At 45.4% G+C, this 19343-nt stretch overlaps 1 protein-coding gene across 1 annotated transcript in view; it reads right to left on the bottom strand.

Moving 5' to 3' along the window:
* NSF (N-ethylmaleimide sensitive factor, vesicle fusing ATPase) overlaps positions 1-19105 on the bottom strand; it is a 55217-nt gene extending 36112 nt beyond the window's left edge. The window contains exons 1-7 of the mRNA XM_048927200.1: positions 18993-19105; positions 11988-12073; positions 7681-7780; positions 5836-5875; positions 2258-2424; positions 1585-1692; positions 905-980 (exon numbers count right to left, since the gene is read on the bottom strand). Of these exons, the coding sequence (XP_048783157.1) occupies positions 905-980; positions 1585-1692; positions 2258-2424; positions 5836-5875; positions 7681-7780; positions 11988-12073; positions 18993-19004 (589 nt within the window). The 5' untranslated portion in view covers positions 19005-19105. The remainder of the gene's footprint in view (positions 1-904; positions 981-1584; positions 1693-2257; positions 2425-5835; positions 5876-7680; positions 7781-11987; positions 12074-18992) is intronic.
* Positions 19106-19343: the final 238 nt, after the last annotated feature.

Here is a 19343-nt window from a genome sequence, read left to right as displayed (position 1 = left end):
TGCCTGCTCAGTACAGACATTCAATCATACCCAGCAAGGAATGCCTATAGCCATCTAATCTCCAAGGGAGGTATTTGCAACACTACACCTGCTAAGTGCTGTCCAGTCCGTAACACAGATAGGAAAGGGAAAAGACAAGCTAACAGCACACATCTGCTTGGCAGGAAAGCCACTATGGCCCCAGGGCACATATAAAACCAACTGTCAGAAGATTCCCTCAATGCTCACTTTGTGGACCAGGTCCCCATCATTCAAACTGGTGGCTCTGAGGAAGAACTCTGCATGAGCTCCTTTCTAAGTGAATGTGAGCAGGACACATTAATTATTCCCTGATTTATTTGCTAGTAAAGTCTGAAATTACATACAAGGGTTTTATTAAGGCTTTAGAAAGTGCTTCCTAAGACAAAACCTGCAGAGCTTTGTTAATATATTTGCTGTATTGAGTGCAGTTAGCATAACCTCTATTCTTCTAATTCAATTTCCTACTGTCAGAGTTTCTTAGTCACCTTTTCTTTCCCAATCTCTATCTGTGTATTCTAAATATGCCATGGTGATAAGTCCACAGCACATCAGAGAGCTGTGCAGCTGCAGACTGGGGTGACACAATGACTTCTTTTCAGTCCCAGTAAGGAGCAGCAAAGTCTGCAAGATGGACAGTGTCATCTCAATGCATTGGTTTCCCACAGACACCCAGATACACATTAACTCCCTTCTGAAGGGTCTGGAAAAGGCTCCTAGGGGGTCAAGTATTATCTCAACATTTTAAGACATTTTTAAAGGCAGTTTTCAATGGATTGGGTCAAGTAACATAACAAGAAAAACAATCTCTAAGCATACAAGTCTTTGAGGCCTGAAAGGCAGCAAACTTTGAGCTATTTCTCTCTTCACATACAGTGGCACTTACCAATCAGATTGAGAGAGGAATTCTCAGCTTTTTCAAAGGCCACTTGGCTGTTTCCAAAAACCAAACCCACCTCAATCTGAAAAAGAGAAGGAGTCCAAAAGTCACATTACGCTTTTAGAGCCAACTTCAGATTCTTTAGCATCTCCAAGCAGATCTCAGGAGGAAAGAGCAGAAAGAGCTCCACTACAAAAGTTATTGGAAGGAATGTGAAATAGCCTCCTCTAAAACCAGCTTCAGTAACAACTTGAATGTGGGACCTTGGTGGGCTTTTAAAAGTTAGTTCAAAAGTCTTAGTTCAAAACTAACTGTTCTATTATGGCAAGGTCCAGAAGGAAAAACAAACAAAATATTTGTACTTCCTACCAAAGGAAAAATCAAAATTGGGCATAACTGCTAGACTTAAAGGTCCAAGAGAGAAGTTTCCATGAATTAACATAGGAATTCCAAAAGATACTCCTTGTATTTCATCCAGCTCTGCACTTCAGTAGGTGCAACTCCAAGCTGCCAACTACACCAGCACAGGAAACTGAGAACACACATCTCCTCCAAGGCAAAAGCAGTGGCCAGATGAAACAGAGCAACTTCTTCAAAAGAAAGTAGCCTAAATTCCTCACTGTAGCAGCACCTTATCTGCACTTGAGCCTTTGCAGAACCCAGGGAGTAAATTCCTGCGTCCCCACCTTCTGTTTTTTGCTTCCTCCAGACTCTCCTTTGAGGATGCTGGGATCCATTCCTTCCATGGACTTTACTAACAGGCCGAAAAGCTTGTCATTAAAACTGAACACAAGCTGTGGGAAGAACAGAAGTAGATATGAAGTCATTAAATGTTAAACAGGATTTTGACAGAGCTATTAAGATCGGAAGAGAAAGAGGCCTGAGGACTAAGCTTCCCAAGCAACAAATTCCATATGCTTTCACTGTGTAAAGGTTGAGCATAACGAACACATCCTTTTCATATCCATACTATGCTACTGAGCTTTAATTAAAGCCAACGTTCACTTTACTTTTGTACACAAGGAAGATAAGTGCTGCTTCTCAAAAGATTCCAAGAGCTTCCATGTTTCTACCCAATCAAGCCAAGATATACAGAGAACACAGATTCTCAAACCTCCATTTTCCTTACAAAGATTAATTTCTTTAGCTAAGGAAAAGGAACATACTAAATCACTCTGCTCCTGCTCTCAGTGGAAGTCAGGATTGCTGAACACATCATTAAGACCACATTCACACAATAAACAACTTCCACTTCTCACTGCTCTCTGCAGCTAATACCTAATTATTATTCTTTATACAAGCATTCATTTTACTTCAGGTCATTAGGATACAACACACAAAACTGAAGCCAAAGCACACCTGCTGCCCTACAGAGAATGCCTGGCTGTTGAACTGCTGGATGAACTCAGCAGCCATCTTGTCTGTGTCGTACGGGTTGGAATCAATGTTCTTCTTCTGCAGAAAGTCAATCTCAATCGTCATTGTGCCAATACACTGCTTAGACTTGTCAAAAGTGTACAGGGAAACTGGAAAAAAAAAGAGAACATTCATTTCAGAATGCACAACCAATTGAACACACTGTAAGTCTGGCAACACACGTTCTTCTGTTCCGAATATTTTAGGACACTGAATACCCTATTTCTAATAGAAAACTTTATTTCCCTTAGTTCCTTCTTTCACTACAACATCAGAAACAAAGCAAGTGTACCTCTGCTGAAAATCCTGCATTTCTTTAATAATGTCCTTTAAGTAACATCCTTTAAAACTGCTCAAACACCACACAAGCCTAGGGAAAGAGGACAGTGGAAAATAGTAGTAGCTTCCTTAATGTCAACAGCCTTGGAAGATGACTTAAGAATGCTCAAAGGAAACACATCAAGCCTGAAAAACCACCTACCAGAGGTCATAATTGTTTTTTTCAAGAGATTGAGTAGCTCTTCTCCGGACAGGTTAGTAGAAATGGTAAACCATATTACTGCACTGAACCCACACATGATTTATCAGACTTTCACAGATCACAATGAAGCATCAACTACAACAGGTCTCAACTATTTCATGTCAAAACTCAGGGCAGTTGCTGCTGGAAGTAAGATGAAAATAAAAAGCATGGATCATAACTTTCAGGGCTACTGCCTCAACACAGCTGATTGGAAACACAGGATCTCACAAAGCAACCAGTCCAAGAAACTCACAAACCAGACTACAGCAAAGGACAGAAGGGGAGGAATGAAGTACATTACGAAGAGACAGCCAGCGTGGCTTTGCAAAGAGCAGACTGTGCCTGACCTGTCTGGAGGCGTTCTTGGGTAGAGCGACAGCATCAGCAAATGGCAACTGATGTCACCTACCTGGGCTTGTGCAAGGCCTCTGGCACAGCCCCACACCACATCTTTATCCTTCAGTTGGAGAAAGATGGGTTTGCAGGCTGCACTGTTCAGTGGATAAAGAGTCGGTGGGACGGTCGCAGCCACGGGGCTGTGATCAATGGCTTTGTCCAAGTGGAGGCGGTGAGCGGTGCCCTCCAGGGCTCCATCTGCGACCAGTGCTCTTCAACAGTGGCAAAGACAATGGCATGGAGTGTGCCCTCAGCAGTTTGCAGACCGAGCTGAGTGGTGCAGCTGACAGCACCAGCTAGACCAGGACAGGACTGAAACTGTGCACAGGAGAAACCCATGAGATTCAACAGGGCCGAGTGCAGGGTATTGGACTGGGGCAATCCCAGGTAAGAGCACAGAATGGGAGAAGAGCCTGAGAGCTGCTCTGCAGAGAAGCACTTGGAGACTCTAGTGGATGAAAAGCTGCACGTGAGCCAGCAGCACGTGCCTGCAGCCTGGAAGCTGATGCTCTGCTCCTGTGAGGCCCTAGGTGGAGGATTATGTCTAAGCCTGGGGCCTCCAGTACAGGAAGGATGCAGAGCTGTTGGAGCAGATCAAGAGGAGGACTGTGAAGATGATCAAATGCTGAAGCACCTCTCCTATGAAGAAAGGTTGAGAGATGGGCTTGTTTAGCTTCTGGAGAAGAGAAGGTTCTGGGGAGAGCAGAACCTTTCAGTACAGAACGAACCTTACAAACAGGAGGCACTTTTGGCACCAGCAGAAAGTGACAGGACAAGGCAGAATGGTTTAAACTCAAAGAAGGTAGATTTCGGTCAGATGTTAGCAAGAACTTATTTATTCAGATGGTGGCAATGGAATAGGCTGCCCAGAGAAGCTGTGGATACCCCAATCTCTGCAGGCATTCATGGCCAGGTTGGGATAGGACCCATGGCAGCCTGACCTGGTGGCTGGCAATCCTGCTCATAGCAGGAGGTTGGAAAAGGATAATCTTTGAGGATCCTCCAATCTAGAGATTCAAAGCAGAAGTTTTGTCTGATACAGAAGTCACAGCTAATGTAAAGCAGCAGGAACTGAATAAGGGAAATGCATTTCTCGCACAATGCCCTGCCTGCAGCCAAACCTCCTGGCAATGGAATGGTTTCAGGCAAATCCTGAGATGCCTGCTAGGTGCCACTAAGGAACTCAGCATCAAGCACCCTCTGCCCAAAAGCAAAGCTGCAAGATTCCCTCACCTGGAAAACCTTCAGCATAGCCCCATAAGCCTGACAGGGCTCAACATCACTGTACCACTACATGCAGGACTTCATTTCAGGCTGACATTTAAAGCAGAGCTTCCACATTAGCAGGGGAACAAGACAGAAAGGGAGCCCTGGCGAGTCACCCATTTTATGACTATATCTCCTGATCTGTAGAATAGCTTTGCAAATCCTTTATTCTCAGCAGGCAGTCATATGACAGTTAGTCACTCTGCATGAAATTACTTCAACTGTGTTGTTTCTTTTTTTAAATGCACATTCTCAAAGCATGAAGTTTTTAGCAGGATCTAGAACAAGCACAATCACAGATCTCCTCTAATAACTGATGGTGTTAAACATTAGCGTGTAATTCTCCAAATAATGTTAGTACTAAAAAGCATTTGTTGTTGATACATCACTCCAGCTTGTCACTACAGAGGAAGGTGCACAAAGACTTCAGACTTCTGCAAGTAATGATCCTTCCCCACAGACTTCTGAGACCAAAGCAGCTGGGAAGGTGACCAGCCAAAGAACGGGCTTCATCACAACAATCTTACCAAAGAAAAGTATGAGATGGCGGCCCTCGTGAGTACACAGGTAATTCCTGATGGTCAAAAGAATGGGTATGATCCATTACCTTCAACAGTCTGCAAAGAAAGTGGAGACCTTCCCATAACAGCTGCTGCCAGGAGTTTGGCAATACTCCAGAAGCTACAGGCCAAAGAGCAGCACCTCCAGCCAACAGTGATGCCAACTGTTCAGGCATCTCAGGTAGACGTGAAAGGCAGCAAGAGCCAATGAAAGAGCATACAAGCTGAGAGATGCAGATTGGGCTCTGAACACTGGCAGTGGCTCAAGAGGCTCCATTTATTTGAACAATGGAGTACAAACCTTCAGTCTACAAGAACCCGAGATGCAACTCCTTCTCTTCATCAAAATGCAGAACCCTTCACCTCTTGTCAAAATTGGCATTATAGCCCTGAGCAGAAACAGTGTGTAACAGGGCAAGATCTTGTTCAAAAGGGGAGGGACAGCAAGAAGCTATAGATTTCCCATTTCCTACAGATGGTTGTCCAAGAGCTGAGCAATGAACACAGTGAGACACCCAGACAATGACAATCATGTTCTCCAAAGCCACAAGGACAGACCACCTGTTCAATGTTCGCACTCACGTGTGGACAAAACATCCCAGTGGTTTTGAGAACATTAGCAGACAGGAAAACAGCAAACACAAGAGCAGTTCATCTCAGAAATGGGGGTTCCATATTACTCAAAGTGTTGAAGGTGTGGGATTCTCCAATTCAGTTTCACTTCAGCACAGAAACACGAACTCATTTCTTACACACCATGCTGCTGTCTGACTTACCGTCTATCTCTTGTCCTATGGAAAGTCCAGCCCATTTTCTCTGTAAAAATAAGACAGAAACTTAAGCAAGCCTGTCCTTCAGTAGAACGTGTCTACTCAAAATCTACTTAGAAAAGCAGCTCCTAACTCCCCACCATGAGAACTTTAAGAAAAAGAGGGCAGAACTGGATGAAGACCCCACAGTTAACAGCAAGTCAATCAGTTCTATTAATAACCCTGATTTCTGAAGTGATTCTGTCCAGCTTCCTACATATTACTAATCACCCCATTGCCCCGGACACCAAAGTTACCACCTGTGTATATTTGGTGATTTTTGTTGTTTCTTTCCCCCCCCCCTTCTGCTCCTTTTGGTCAAATACTGTTCACAGAGCAAGTAGTGCAATGGGCAAGAACAGTTTTTCCTGATTATTTTCAAAAGCTTACGTGTGGACAATAGTTGCAGGAAATTGTTACAACGTGCTTGAAGTTATACTAAAACTTGAAGCAATTAAAACTTGTCCAGGTAATTACTAAGAAGGGAATTCTCCAAACCCATCAACTTCCTTTGAATTCCTTTATGAAGTTTTGTGCAGCATGAGAAATAAGAAACGGTTCAATAATACGGGATGTGAAAATCTATGACCTTTATAATGCCAAAAGTTATTGCTTAGTAATTCCAAAAACAGTGTTTTTCCAGTGAGCAGTTCTTCTGACACAGATTGGCTACTGTGTATTTACAGCCCGCTTTCCAGGCAAGGCAGTACTCACCATCTCTTAAATATCTCAACCTTAGAGAGGAGTGAATCACAGAAGTACATAAGTACCATTGCACAGGGCTCTGGTAAAACTGCACTTAAATGCTTTGCTCTGTGGTCAATTATGTTTGGCTTTTTATCCTGGAAGAAGCAATGACCTTTTTCAAAAATGAAAGTTTCCCCCTGAACTCCCTCATCAATATCTTTATGGCTCCAAACTAAAATTAGAGATGAGGAAAGAATTCCCTCAGCATAACAGGGATCAAGCTTTAGAAATGAAAGCTCAGAACAGGAAGTACTTGGTATTTCCAAGAAAGTGAAAACAAACCACGTTTCCGCATTTAATCTCATTCTGCACAGCTTCCACTACTCATCCTTCCTTTCCCCTGACACTGCAGTTCTCCAGCAAAAAGTTACCCTAAACCCACCTTCATGTGAAGTACCACACCTACCTCATTCCCTATCAGAAGAGCTCCCCCAGACCTACAGTAACTGCTGCAATCTACAGAAATGACCACTGAACAGCGACTGCAGTTTCAGGAGGTACAAATATCTCCTACAGATAACTCGCTTTCAGCCTTGGCAGCTTCAGTCTCACCTGCACAGGCAGTAACTTCACACTCTCCTCACCCACTCATTCAGACAAATACGAACAACACGTCAAAAAGCAAAAAGTAGCTCGGATGCCAAGTCATCTTGAGGGAAAAAGCCTCGTGTGTGCAGCACAGGCTCTGCTCCTTGACTGGTTACCAGTAGGCAAATACGAAAGCAGTAGATCAGTGAGCTCAGCTGTTGCAGTTCTATGCATTGAACTCTCTGTGCAAGTCAGCTGAAGTCTCATTTTTCTACTGAGAAGTTAATTGTATCCATTATTTACTCCGAGCATCATTTAACATGCAGTAGCTTGACTTAATTAAGAAAGAATTAATAGTTACATCTATTTTATGCATTTAATTGCACATCTCCTCTAGAAATATTAATGATAAGCATAATAATCAAGGAACTTTGAAAGCAACAAAGAAACACTCTAAAACACAGGAAAACCAGGGAATGTTACAAATCCACCAACAAGAGATGTTGCTTATGGTTTCTTTATTGAAAGGGTTTATACCTGCGGCAAGCTGAAGGCGATGTTGCCAGGAACAACAGAGGGATGAGTTCTCAGAGTGAAGATGTATTTGTGATTGGGAGAAGTCTTCACAACAACATGTCTAGAAGAGAGAACAGGATTTTACTCCAACATATACCCACGTGCATGGCTCCCAGGGCTTTGAGAATTACAAAGAAACAAGTCTGCCTATACCTGTAACAGAAAAAAAATGAGGACTTGAGACGTATGTTGAACCAGGTGGTCTTCAATGTCCCTTCTAACCCAAGTCATCCCATGAAGAGGGCTCTGACAGGAATTCTGCACTTCAAATCTATGATGCTGGCACCAGGTGTCCAACACCTTCAGTGAATATAACATGATCTCAAAGCCCAACTGCAGGACACAACTGCTATTTAAATTCCCCCACAAGCAGCTTTCTGCTTCAGGAATTGCACAATGTAGACATAACCAAACCATAACCACAAAAGCATAAATCAGCACCACTTCCACATCTCAAGTACGTAACATCAGAACTGCAACCTTCAGCTCCAACACAGAGTATACCCAGATGATACAAAAATTATACAAATGAATCTCAGTATATTGTTCAGAAATTGAACTGCAGTAAAGCAGAAGGAATTCAGTCCAAGAAGTAAAAATCAGAGGGACACTGCAGCTGCCCCTTCTGTCAGCTCACGACCTACAGATTCTCTTGGAACTTGCTCAGGATCTGTAGACCAGAAATAGGACTACTGAACTGGAACAGCAGATGTGCTGCACACAGAATCGTCTGAGTTGGAAGGGACCCTGAAAGGTCATCTGGTTCAGTTCCCCTACAATGAACACAGACGTCTATTTTGGCTACACTGGGGATGCACAGCAGCTTCAGCTATACAAGAAAAAACATACAGCCCTCTGAAGTAGAAGAAATGCATGGCCTGTGCAGCCAAGATGACCAGATGTGTAAGCTGCCAGTCACTGCTTACACATCCAGGGCAGGCTTCCTTCCAGGAGCATCAGCTCTTGACAGCACAGAAGGAATAACATAGAAGATAACATAGAAACATTTTAAACACTTACCTCTGCCAGGAGGACAAGTGGTTTGATTCTTCACCAGTTCTGGCCCCAAATTATCCATGAGCTGCCTAAAACCCCACTGCAGAGATGTCCACCCTTCCCTTTATTTATTCCTGCCCAAAGTAGAAATCTAGAGCCCTGCTTCCTCTAAGCTAGTAGACGTTAATCCTGCCTTCAAGGAGGATCCAAGGAACCACAGGGCTGCTCGGCCTCACCTTAGGCCTAGGAAGGTGATGGAGCAAGTAATCTTGGAAGCCAAATGTACTGAAGGACAAGAAAACAACTGAGAGCAGTCAACATGGATGGACAAAGGGAGATCCTGGCCTTTGGTCTTTGCAAAGAACACCATGAGCACATTAAGGATCCAGGAAGCATCTGCTCACGCTGTTACGGACATCCTCCTCTGGTGGATGACTGGAAACCCAGGCAAATTGCTCAGCAATGTTTTTCATGGGCTCCCCACATAACTAAACTGGCATGACACGAGTGGGAAGGTGGATGGTCTCCCCATTAATAAGGCAGCAAAAAAAGGTAATAATAATTAGTCCCAAGAGGAAAAAAAAAAATACACTACCTGCAAATTTTCATGTGCAACACATAGTGCTGCAATCAACTCAAATTTGATCATGTCTCTTTACTAGACTTCTATCAGATCTCTCTTAACAGAGAAAGTTCTCTCTGGCTTCACAATCACAGAATGATTTACATAGGAAAAAAACCTTAAGATCAAGTCCAACTGTCATCTGACCTACAGAAGGAGGCTTTGGGCCATAAAGTACTATTAGTATGCTTCACAGTGAAAAAAGAGGCTTATGCTCTACAGAGGGTGGTTTGGACCTTGATAGGAGGCTTTGAATCTTCCAAAATCAGGCTTTGGACTCTCCAGCTCAGGGGCTGCATCCCAAAGTGGTGCTTTGATCTCTTAAAATAAGCATTTGATTCCCAAAAGAGTCTTTGGACCCTAAATAATCACACTCTGGCTCCTGGCAAATGGCTTTGGGTGCTAGAAAGGAGGCTTTGAGCACTGAAATGAAGCTTTGAGCCTTCACAAAGGTGGTGGTTGAAGGGATAATCATTAAAGGAGTCTCTGGGCTTTAAATTCAAGCCCCTAAAATAAAGTTCATCCTGTCGGAGAATGCCATGGACACCCAAGAGGAGGCTTTGGTCCCTAAAAATAACACTTTGGGCCTTAAGATAAGACTCCAGATCTGAAAAATTAGACTGCAGGTAATAAAACTATCTTCAGATCCCAAGCATAGACACGAGGCTCTGAAAATAAGGGTTTGGTGCTTGATAACAAGGCTGTGGCCTGTAAAGTGGAGCCTGTGGTTCCTATAAGTGCACTTTCCAGACACTAAGAGAGAGTTTAAAGCTTTAAGAGATTGTTTGCGCCATAAAAAGAAAGGCCTGTTCCTTAAAATGAGGCCCTGGACCCTGAGAATGACTCTCTGAAGCCCAAACTGAGGCACGGGGTCATTGAGAAACGAGGTTGGAAGCCGTAATTGAGAGAATGACCACAAGCCTTGCTCACGTCATTGCTTTTTGGCAGTACGTACACTGTGAGCAGCTATTCTCAAAGGATGAGTCACAAGAAGAGTAAAACTTCATCAAAAATCTCTGATGAGTAGGGAACTCACTAAGAATTACCTCTATAGAACCAGCCTGATGCATTCGTTTCACAAAAACAAGGTCAAATACCCCCCTAGTTTTGTGGGTTTTGTTGGCCTCTTTTTTTAATAAAAAAATTAAGTTTTGTTGCTCAGATACATGAACTGCATTATATATTTTATATGCAGCCCAAGACAGATTTATCCACTCAGCGTTGCCCAGATAAGCCAAAAGATCAGAAACCCATGGGATGGAAGCATATCACAGTGTCACCAAATCAACAACGTGACCACAGCAATGGGCTGCACCCCATGAACTCACGCTTCATAAAATCACGATTCATGCTTCCCCAACACACAGGACATGGAAAATAAAGCATGGGAAGATCTATGGTGGCAGCTTGGGGCTAAACAATCACACTGATCTACAGCTGAGGTCCCAGCTCTAAACCATAAGCACCAAATGTAAGCATTAAAGCTAAAACCTGTGAAAGTTACCAAAAAAATCCCTGCAGCCAATCATGAATTGGACAACAGAAAGCAGAACTGCTGGCAGCACGCACATTGCTGCAGCAGATCATAGGGATGGTCTCGCTCAGTTCATCTGCAATGCAGCAGAATGACTACATCTTTCGGTGCTAACTGAATACTGAGACATTCACACTGTAGCCTTACACTTCCCAAAACAATTTATAGCATTTGTTCACAGTCAAACATATGCTGCCTGCTTCATAAGCCCCAATTCCTACAAATAGGTGGCTCTCAAGCAAGTCCCAGAATACTGCTGCCTGTATATTTCAACAAAAGCAATGGAAGTGTTCTCAGACTGAAAGGAAGAGATCACATCCAAGCAGACAACATCACCTGCTCCCAATCCCAAATGTTTTCCTGGTTTGGGGCTGGAGAGAAGAAGTGGTTTGGGCTCTGATGTTCCTTTGGCACTGAAGGTGCAGGGCAGGAGCCCTCCAGAGGGACAGCAGCACAAAAAGAGCCAAGTCCTGAAACACTGCTCCCTTCCACCCCCCTTCAGAGCCATTCATTCTCCATCCTCAGCAGAATTTATCTGAGCCCTAAGGATATGATTCAGTATCATTTCTTAACACTGCTTTCCATTTATGAAATTATTTTTTAAAAGTTTTGTCTTTCCCAGATCAAGCCCAGCTTCAGCTTCCATCACCTGCACAGACTTGTAATTAAAGTACCCAAGTTGTTGTGCCCACACTCTGGCTGTCCTGCCCTGCTGTTCTTGTGCACGAAAGTCTCTAGAAGCAGAGCTGGTTTACGATGACACTGCTCAGTTCTCCAGTGTGATGTGAAAGTGGGAAGGTGCCCCCAATAACACAATTAAATGATACCAATCTAGCTGAAAATCATCCCAATTATGTAACAGGACCAACAGCAAAAAAAAAAAAAAAAAAAAAACAAAGGCCTGAGTTCCTTCATTAAAAAGTGTTTATAATTACTTCAGCAGCTCTTGAGCTGGAAATACTTCTGAGAAAAAAATTACCATTTTTGAGTATCTCCAGTTCTGAGAAAGCACATCTAAAGTTCTGGACTCCAAGGACACACAACTTTTAATTAACCTACTGTATCCAAGCTGTGAAAACAACTCCTTTTTGGTTAAAAGCTGAAAGACACACTTACTGTCCAGAAGGGAAGTCAGCCTCATTCACCACAGCACAGTTTGTTAATGACAGCTCATCAGTGGGACATCGCGCTGCTTGCATAGGCTGTGAAAGGGAGAGATGGGAGAATACATGAAACAAAGCCATATTTTCCCTTTATGTCTCATAACTTCTGTAAACCCATTAGAAATTAGGTCCCATGAGAGCACAGTCCATCGTCACTGATGGCCCCTTTCTCCATTGGTTTCTCCAAGCTCTTCCACTCAACAAAGATGATTGTATCCAAAACCTCTGCCTCCAGGAATGGAGAAAAAGATGTAGAAGGCAGGAGATCCCCATGGCCAGCCACAGACTGAAACTTTTAATTCAGAGCCAAGCTAAATACAATCCTGCAGGATGCTATTTTCAGAGTCCAACCCAACTATTTTCTTTGTCAGACACAGTTTTGCAGCCAGAGCCACCGTTTGTCAGTGTCAACTCATTGCTAATGGCCATTCCAAGTGGGGTTTCTCTTATACACACTTATCTGGATGCTTTCCCATGAGTTAGCATCACAATCAACACTCAGCCCATCACACCCAGGAACTCTGAGCCATTTGAGAAAAGAACCACAGTGAATTCATCTCCATGTGGATTGGAGCAGATTTTGGGTAACAGTGCAATCCCTCCAGAGCCATGGCTGTTTGCAAATGGATTCATTCATCATTTTATAACACTTAGATGCCCTTGACATATGTGACAACAGAGCTACATTCTGGTTTCAGCCTTGAAAACAGCTTTATCTACCCACATCTGAAGAGTAGTGAGAAATTTAATTAAATGTTCTTGCAATAATGGACTTCAGTGGACTCCCAACACGCACAGCACATCTGTAAAGCTCACCACATTTCAAACCAAAAAGCATTCACCAGCTCATCAGTTCTCCTTCAGATTTCTGAGAGCAGTGCAGCAGGTAGGATATTTCTGGACAGAACCACACATGAGCTCCTGGATTAAGCCTCTTTACAGCACGAGTCCTCAGATGCATTTTTAATCCTTCCCGACACGCTGCTTCCTACACGAACTGTGAGCGCTGCTCCTCTGGGTTATTTCTGTGTGCTTTTGGGAATGTGCAAGCTTTGCTGTAAGGAAATGCAGAACATAAAGGGATGCACTGCAAACCCAGCACAAAGCGCTGCTCTGGCAAGCTGTACAGCATGACAGAGCTGTGGGGAAACGCAGCTCCCTGTGCAGCAGCACCGTGCCAGCCAGCCCACTGCCCACCTCTGGGGTTCCAAATGCTCCTGTAGGTTAAAGGAATAAAAGGAGCCCTCTGTGCCTCCAGATGTTGCCCTGATTTACCCAAGGACGAGACTCCAAGGACAGAGGACCTCTGGGGAGGTGACTCCACATTCCAGACTGTGTCTCCTTCCTAGAGCAAAAGAAATCCATCATGCAGCTCCAGCACTGCAGTGCTGCTCCTAAATCTGCATCCATGCCAACAGCCCCTCTGTTTGCCAAGAGAGAAAGGAGACATAAATGTCATGATGAGAGACAAACGTGCAGGACCTCACCCTCGGATTTACGAGACATCAGCAACGCTGTCTCCATTCCTTTACTACTGAACTGATGCAAAACGTGAAAATCCAGCACCATGCTCAATGATCCTGGCATATTTTGCAAAGTAAAAGAACAAACAGCTCCACAACAAAAAAAAAAAAACACCATAATGTTCTAAATATCAGAGAGGTTTTTTTCTTTCCAAAGTTCCACGGATTCCTGCTTTCCTGCAATACAATACAACACTGAGTCATCCCTGCATTTTGGAGAGCTCAGCCCAAAAAGCAATGCTGTCTGGGTATTCTCATCCACACATAAAAGCACACTTTCTCACCCTGAATTTCAAGACCAGCATCCTAACAAAAGGCGAAAGCAAAGCACTGCACTCACTTAGAAAGGAAAGGAATACTAAAAATCTTTGCAGTACTGCAGAAATAGCACCGAGGGTGAGCACCAAGTACAAGATGGGTAATATTTGTGAACTGTAAGGCTGCTGACAGAGGAAGCTGAAGAAAAACATGTCCCTCATTAGCCAGACCCCACAGGAAATTCGTTGGTGGTACGCAATAGCACACTGCTACCTGCCTGCTGGATATGGGAGCTAAGACATCACACAGCATGGCAAAGATGCTCCTCACTTGGAACAGCTTCACTCATTTATTTCCTAACCCTACCCAGGATTATCAAACAGCTCCTAATGCTGAGGCAGGTTTTGCTCTCTGCACTGCAGACATGCATGAAGCACTGCATTCAGTGCAGTTTGCACCATGGATCAAGCGGCAACTGAACCTGAGGAAATGCTGAAAATAAACGAGCACGGGAAGCACAAACAGCAGGAGAGTGCTGCACACAGATGGCAAACAGCAGCACAGCATGCAGGAAGACGAGCTGAGCAGAGCTGGGTCAGCAACGGCCTGGGAGGAGACAAAGTCAGCTCTTCCAGCCCAGGAAAGCCTGCAGAGAAAGCATTCCCCTGTGACCAAAACCGCACACGGCTGCACCAGCAGCAATCCAGGCCACCAGAGCTACTGCACACCTCCTCCTGAACCACATCAGAGAACGGCATGTTTGAAGACACAGCATCAACCGACCCTTCGTGGGGCATCCTGCTCCTGCCTCGCTGAGGTAACGACGAGTTGCCCTCAGAGCAGCAGGCTGTGTTCACACAACCCATGGGTGAGCACTGAGGCCAGGACAAGGCTGGCAGCACCCTGCGGGCTGTTCACCACCTCAGCAAAATCAGAACGCATCGACATTCACTCTGTTGCTTCAGATACGAACAGCAGCCTCACCTTCCTGACAAAACAATTTTGAAATCACTGCAGCAGCCACATTTCCACCACAGCCTGCAGGGGAGCAGACATCCCTCAATGTCAGAACTGGTGGGATTTCTTTTTACCTTTCTATGAACACCCTGTGCTGGTAGCATTAGTGACCCATCACACCTCACAGAACAAAGCGTGTCTTGGTTGGATAAATACCCTGAGCACCTGTAAAGGCAAATGACTGCAGCTCCCTTAATGGAAGACGCAGCCTAAGGAGTCGCTGCAAATCTCTGCAGATTGCAATTATAAAGATAAAAACCAACAAACAAGCAAAAACTAAAGCTTTAGTTTAAAAAAAAAAAAATAAGATACAGCACTCAAATTTTACAAAATTCAGTGCAAACTTTTAGTCTGCAGAGATGCCAACTGACAGCATCCCCCCGCAGCCAAGGCAATGTATGCAGGTGAGCCATTTTCTGATCCTCTGAGGCACACATTTACCAGGGAAATTTACCACACTCAGCCTTAAATGCTGCATCTCTAAAATTAAAAAGGAAGAAGAATCACTGAATAGTTAACAGTTTGCTGAAGGTTTTCCTGGACACCAATAACGTTTCCAGAGTTGCAGCTCAGGAGGCCCTTCTGTCTCCTCCATGTGGCCTCAGTCTGCTGGGCGCTCTGGTTCTGGGTGTGGGGAGCTGCATTCTCCCTCTGCAAGAAGCTCACAAATGGCAACTTTCTTCTCCTGTTAAGAGAGGAAAGTTAGGATCTCAGGACTTAGCATTCCCCTTTTTGCTAAGGCATGGACACACCTCCATAAGGAGCTGAGACAATCTAGAAATCACTCCCATTTCCCCCACAAAAGCCATTTTATTGCCACGGAAGTGCCAAACTCAGCAAGGAGAGGTCGGATCTCCGAGCAGGGCAGTGACTGCTCTCACTTTGTTTGCAAAGTTTATGGCCCAACACTTTCAGCTCTGCAGGGAGTTTGCTGCTCCAAAGCTGTTTCACTGGGTGCACGTGGCTCTGGGAACTCGGATGCACTGCAATCCATTACTTTGCGATGTCTTTAGAAACACAGATCCAAGACTGAGACGTTTGCCAGATTAAAAGGCACACGAGGACAGCACCTGGATGCACATTTCTTACTACGTGTTTAGAACAAACACTCAAGGCAACAGGGACGAGGTTAAAAACGCCCTCTTCACTTGGAATTTGCTCGAGGTGCTGCCACCCCTTGCTTACCCACAGCTCCCCCCACCTGCTGGGCTGTACCAGCACTAATTATTCCAGGACAACGGCTGCTGCACACAATTATAAGCAGCCCACGTTCCAGACCCAACCTCACCAGCGAAAGCAAATGACACGACTTCAGGGCATAACTTACTCCAGATTTTGTGGCAGCAGGTCATTGCTTTATTGCATCCCAGGGGAGCAGAGCAGCGCGCTCTGTCTTCCTGTGCTGCTCACGCTCAGCCCTTCTGAACTATCTGTCCTACAGACACATGGAAGAGCTTTCCAGCACTGCAGCAGGGTCAGAGAGCCTGAAGTCCTGCCCGGATTCAAACGAGATGCAGCATCAGATGGCTGCAGCTCACAGCGACAGGATTTGTTAAGAAGGCTTTTCCATTAGCCAGAGCGACATCAATAATTTCATCTGACTGAAAATCCTGTCCTGCCCAATGGGCATTCCAGCAAAATGTATATTTAGCTGCTTCCTCAGGACTGGATTTCTGCAGGCTCAGGCAGAGCTGATGTTATGACAGCATGAACTCACCCCCAGCTACATTTGAGGGCACTTCCCAAGCCAAATCTCCCAAACAGGATCCTCTCCTAAATGACCTGCTAGGACCCAGGATAGGAAGATCTCGCTGCATCCCCCAGGCAGAGCAGGGAAATTCTTAATTAGAAGTAGCTGCCCGTGGTGAGAAAAGAAGTGAAATCGCTCCGGTTCTGAGGTTGTTGGGAGTGGTCAGAATCACCGAATCATTAAGGAACCCCTAAGACCATCATTCCAACCATCCACCTGCACCAACATGCCCGCTCCTCAGCACCCATGGGTGGATCCCATCCAGCCCCACGGACCCGTGGCAGCAGCAGCTCTCTAACTGTTCCTGCCTGGATCATGGGGGGTTTTTTCTGCTCCCTGTCCCAGACATCCAAGTCAGGGAGCAGAGAACCTCGAGGATAGCTGGTCTGACCATTAAAGACAGACAAAGAAGGCACTGCCAAAGAAGGCTCAGCCTTTTCCTTACCCACAATGGTCACGTCCTCCTCCACATCCATAAAGGACAGAGATTCTTCTTAGTATTGCACTGACATTTCCCCGTTGCTTTTTAACTATTAAGGTTTGGGGACGCTGCTCCTACAGCACAAAGCCAGGCAACAAATCAATCACAGATGACAAGGCCAAGCACCCCACACCCACAAACACACTCTGACGGCCAACAATTTTATTCCAAATAATCCATCGTGGATTTCTGTAGAGCAGAAGTTCCGTAAGCAGCAGCAAAATGTATTTGCAATGATTCTGCACAACGGGTACGGAGCTGCAGAAGTGACCTCAGACAAAGACGTTTCAATTTAGTTTTCTCTGGTTCCCCTAAAGCATGGCTAAAGCCCTATTTCTTTGGAAGCACTAAAAAACGTAAGCACCACTGCAGAAAGACCTAAATTGACAAATGGTTCTGCAGTTGCCTGATGACACCTGCTCCTATGAAGAACGATTGCCACATGTTAGCTGAAAGGAGGAGAAATTAGAATGTACCAAAAACACAAATCCCAGACAAAGCGTCCCACCTAAACCTGCCCTCTGATGCACTGCAAGGAGCACAGCATCAACACACAGTTCTGTAACGCGAGGGACCACAGCCTGTCCCTCACTGCAGCTCCTACAACTCTGCATTCAATCTATTTGATAGCTGATTTCAACAGGTATCTGCAGAGCATCTCCTGCTCAGGTCACTGGTGTTTCAGGAGGGGTTACAGTACAGTTCTGCAAGTGAAACCAAAATCATTTCCAACCACAGACAGGAGAAGCAAACAGGCCACTGCCTCCCATCCTGTGCTGACGGGAACAGCATTTCATGCCTAACTGACGTCCCTGATTCCCAAACTGCACGCAGGAAAATGATGGTGGGGTTATACAAGTTGCAGCTGTTGCATAACTGCAGCCACACAGCTCTGCTTTGCTTCCTGCACCACTCCATGCAGCTCTCTATTCTGGTGCAGTACAAGCTGAAACACAGTGCTGGACCAACAGCTTGATGCTGGCTGGAACAGGGCAGAGAAATCTCTGCACGAGCCACCTGCAGCTCTCTCTATGCATTCTCCACGTTTAGGCATCTTTAAATAACATTAACCATGGGAGAGCATCAGTGCTCCAGCATCAGGCTCACCTGTTGTAATGGGGATATCACACACCGCCATCCTCCCACATGCTGCTCCTTATTTATACAGACCAGCATCCAATGTGACACTGAACAGTGTGCTGTTGGCTGCCCACCTGACCTCTGCTTCATTCTCCTGCTGCCAACCCACGTTCCTTTACACATTAAGGCCTTTCTGCTGATTTTAGCTAAGCAGTTACCAATAGGATTTTTTATTATTATTATTTTTTAGGAAGTATACGATAAAACCACTGCACAGTCCTTAAGGTGTGTTTTAGTATGACATAATCTGGACCCACATTCAGTGCTCTCAGTACTCACAAGAATGAGGAGCCAGCAGGAACCCCACAGGTCTGCCCCATATCCCAGCAGGGCCTCAGGGAACCCTACAGAACTACCCCACATCCCACCTCAGGGAACCCCACAGACCTGCCTTATACCCCATCTCAGGGAACCCCACAGAACTGCCCCAAATCTCACTTGAGAGAACCCTGCAAACTGCCCCACATCCCCAGAGCAGAAGAGCTCCCACAGCACCCGTAAGGGACCCTAAACTCCTCCATAACCCAAAAGGAACCCCGCAGCACCTCACCCCGCAGAGAAGGGCTCACAGCACTCCTCGAGGACCCCACAGAACCCCAAATCTCCATTCCCCATAACCACAGGGACACCACAGCACCATTCGGTTACCCCTCAGGCTGCGAGATCTCACCCCAACGCCTAGCGAAGGGCAGAAGGGACAGGACAGAACCGGAGATAACGAGGTGAAGCATCCCACAGCTGGGCAGGAGGACGAGAAACAACCATTCCCCGGCTCCCCCCCTCACTTACCCGCCCCGCCATCTTGTCGCCTCACACCGCAGCACAGCGCCATGGGGCGGTGCTGCGCATGCGCGGAAGGAGGTGGAACGGACGGAAACAGAGACGCTGCGGGTTCGAGGCTGACCTCGGCCATGTGCAGTCAGGCGGTTCCGTTTTATAGCCCACGGTGTCGTTATTGAGCACCAAAACCTTATCTTCAGGGCACTTGAGAATCAAGGCACTGTTTTCTCACCTGCTGCCTGATTTTTCACACCTGGAGTCTTATTTTAGGGCCCAAAGCATTATTCTCATGGTGCAAAGCCTCCCCTTGGGCATCCATGGCATTCTGTGACAGGAGGAACTTCATTCTATGGGCCCAGG

The sequence above is a fragment of the Lagopus muta genome, chromosome 25, assembly GCF_023343835.1.
Source record: "Lagopus muta isolate bLagMut1 chromosome 25, bLagMut1 primary, whole genome shotgun sequence".
Classification (NCBI taxonomy): Eukaryota; Metazoa; Chordata; class Aves; order Galliformes; family Phasianidae; genus Lagopus; species Lagopus muta.
This window is presented reverse-complemented; position numbering and strand designations above follow the sequence as displayed.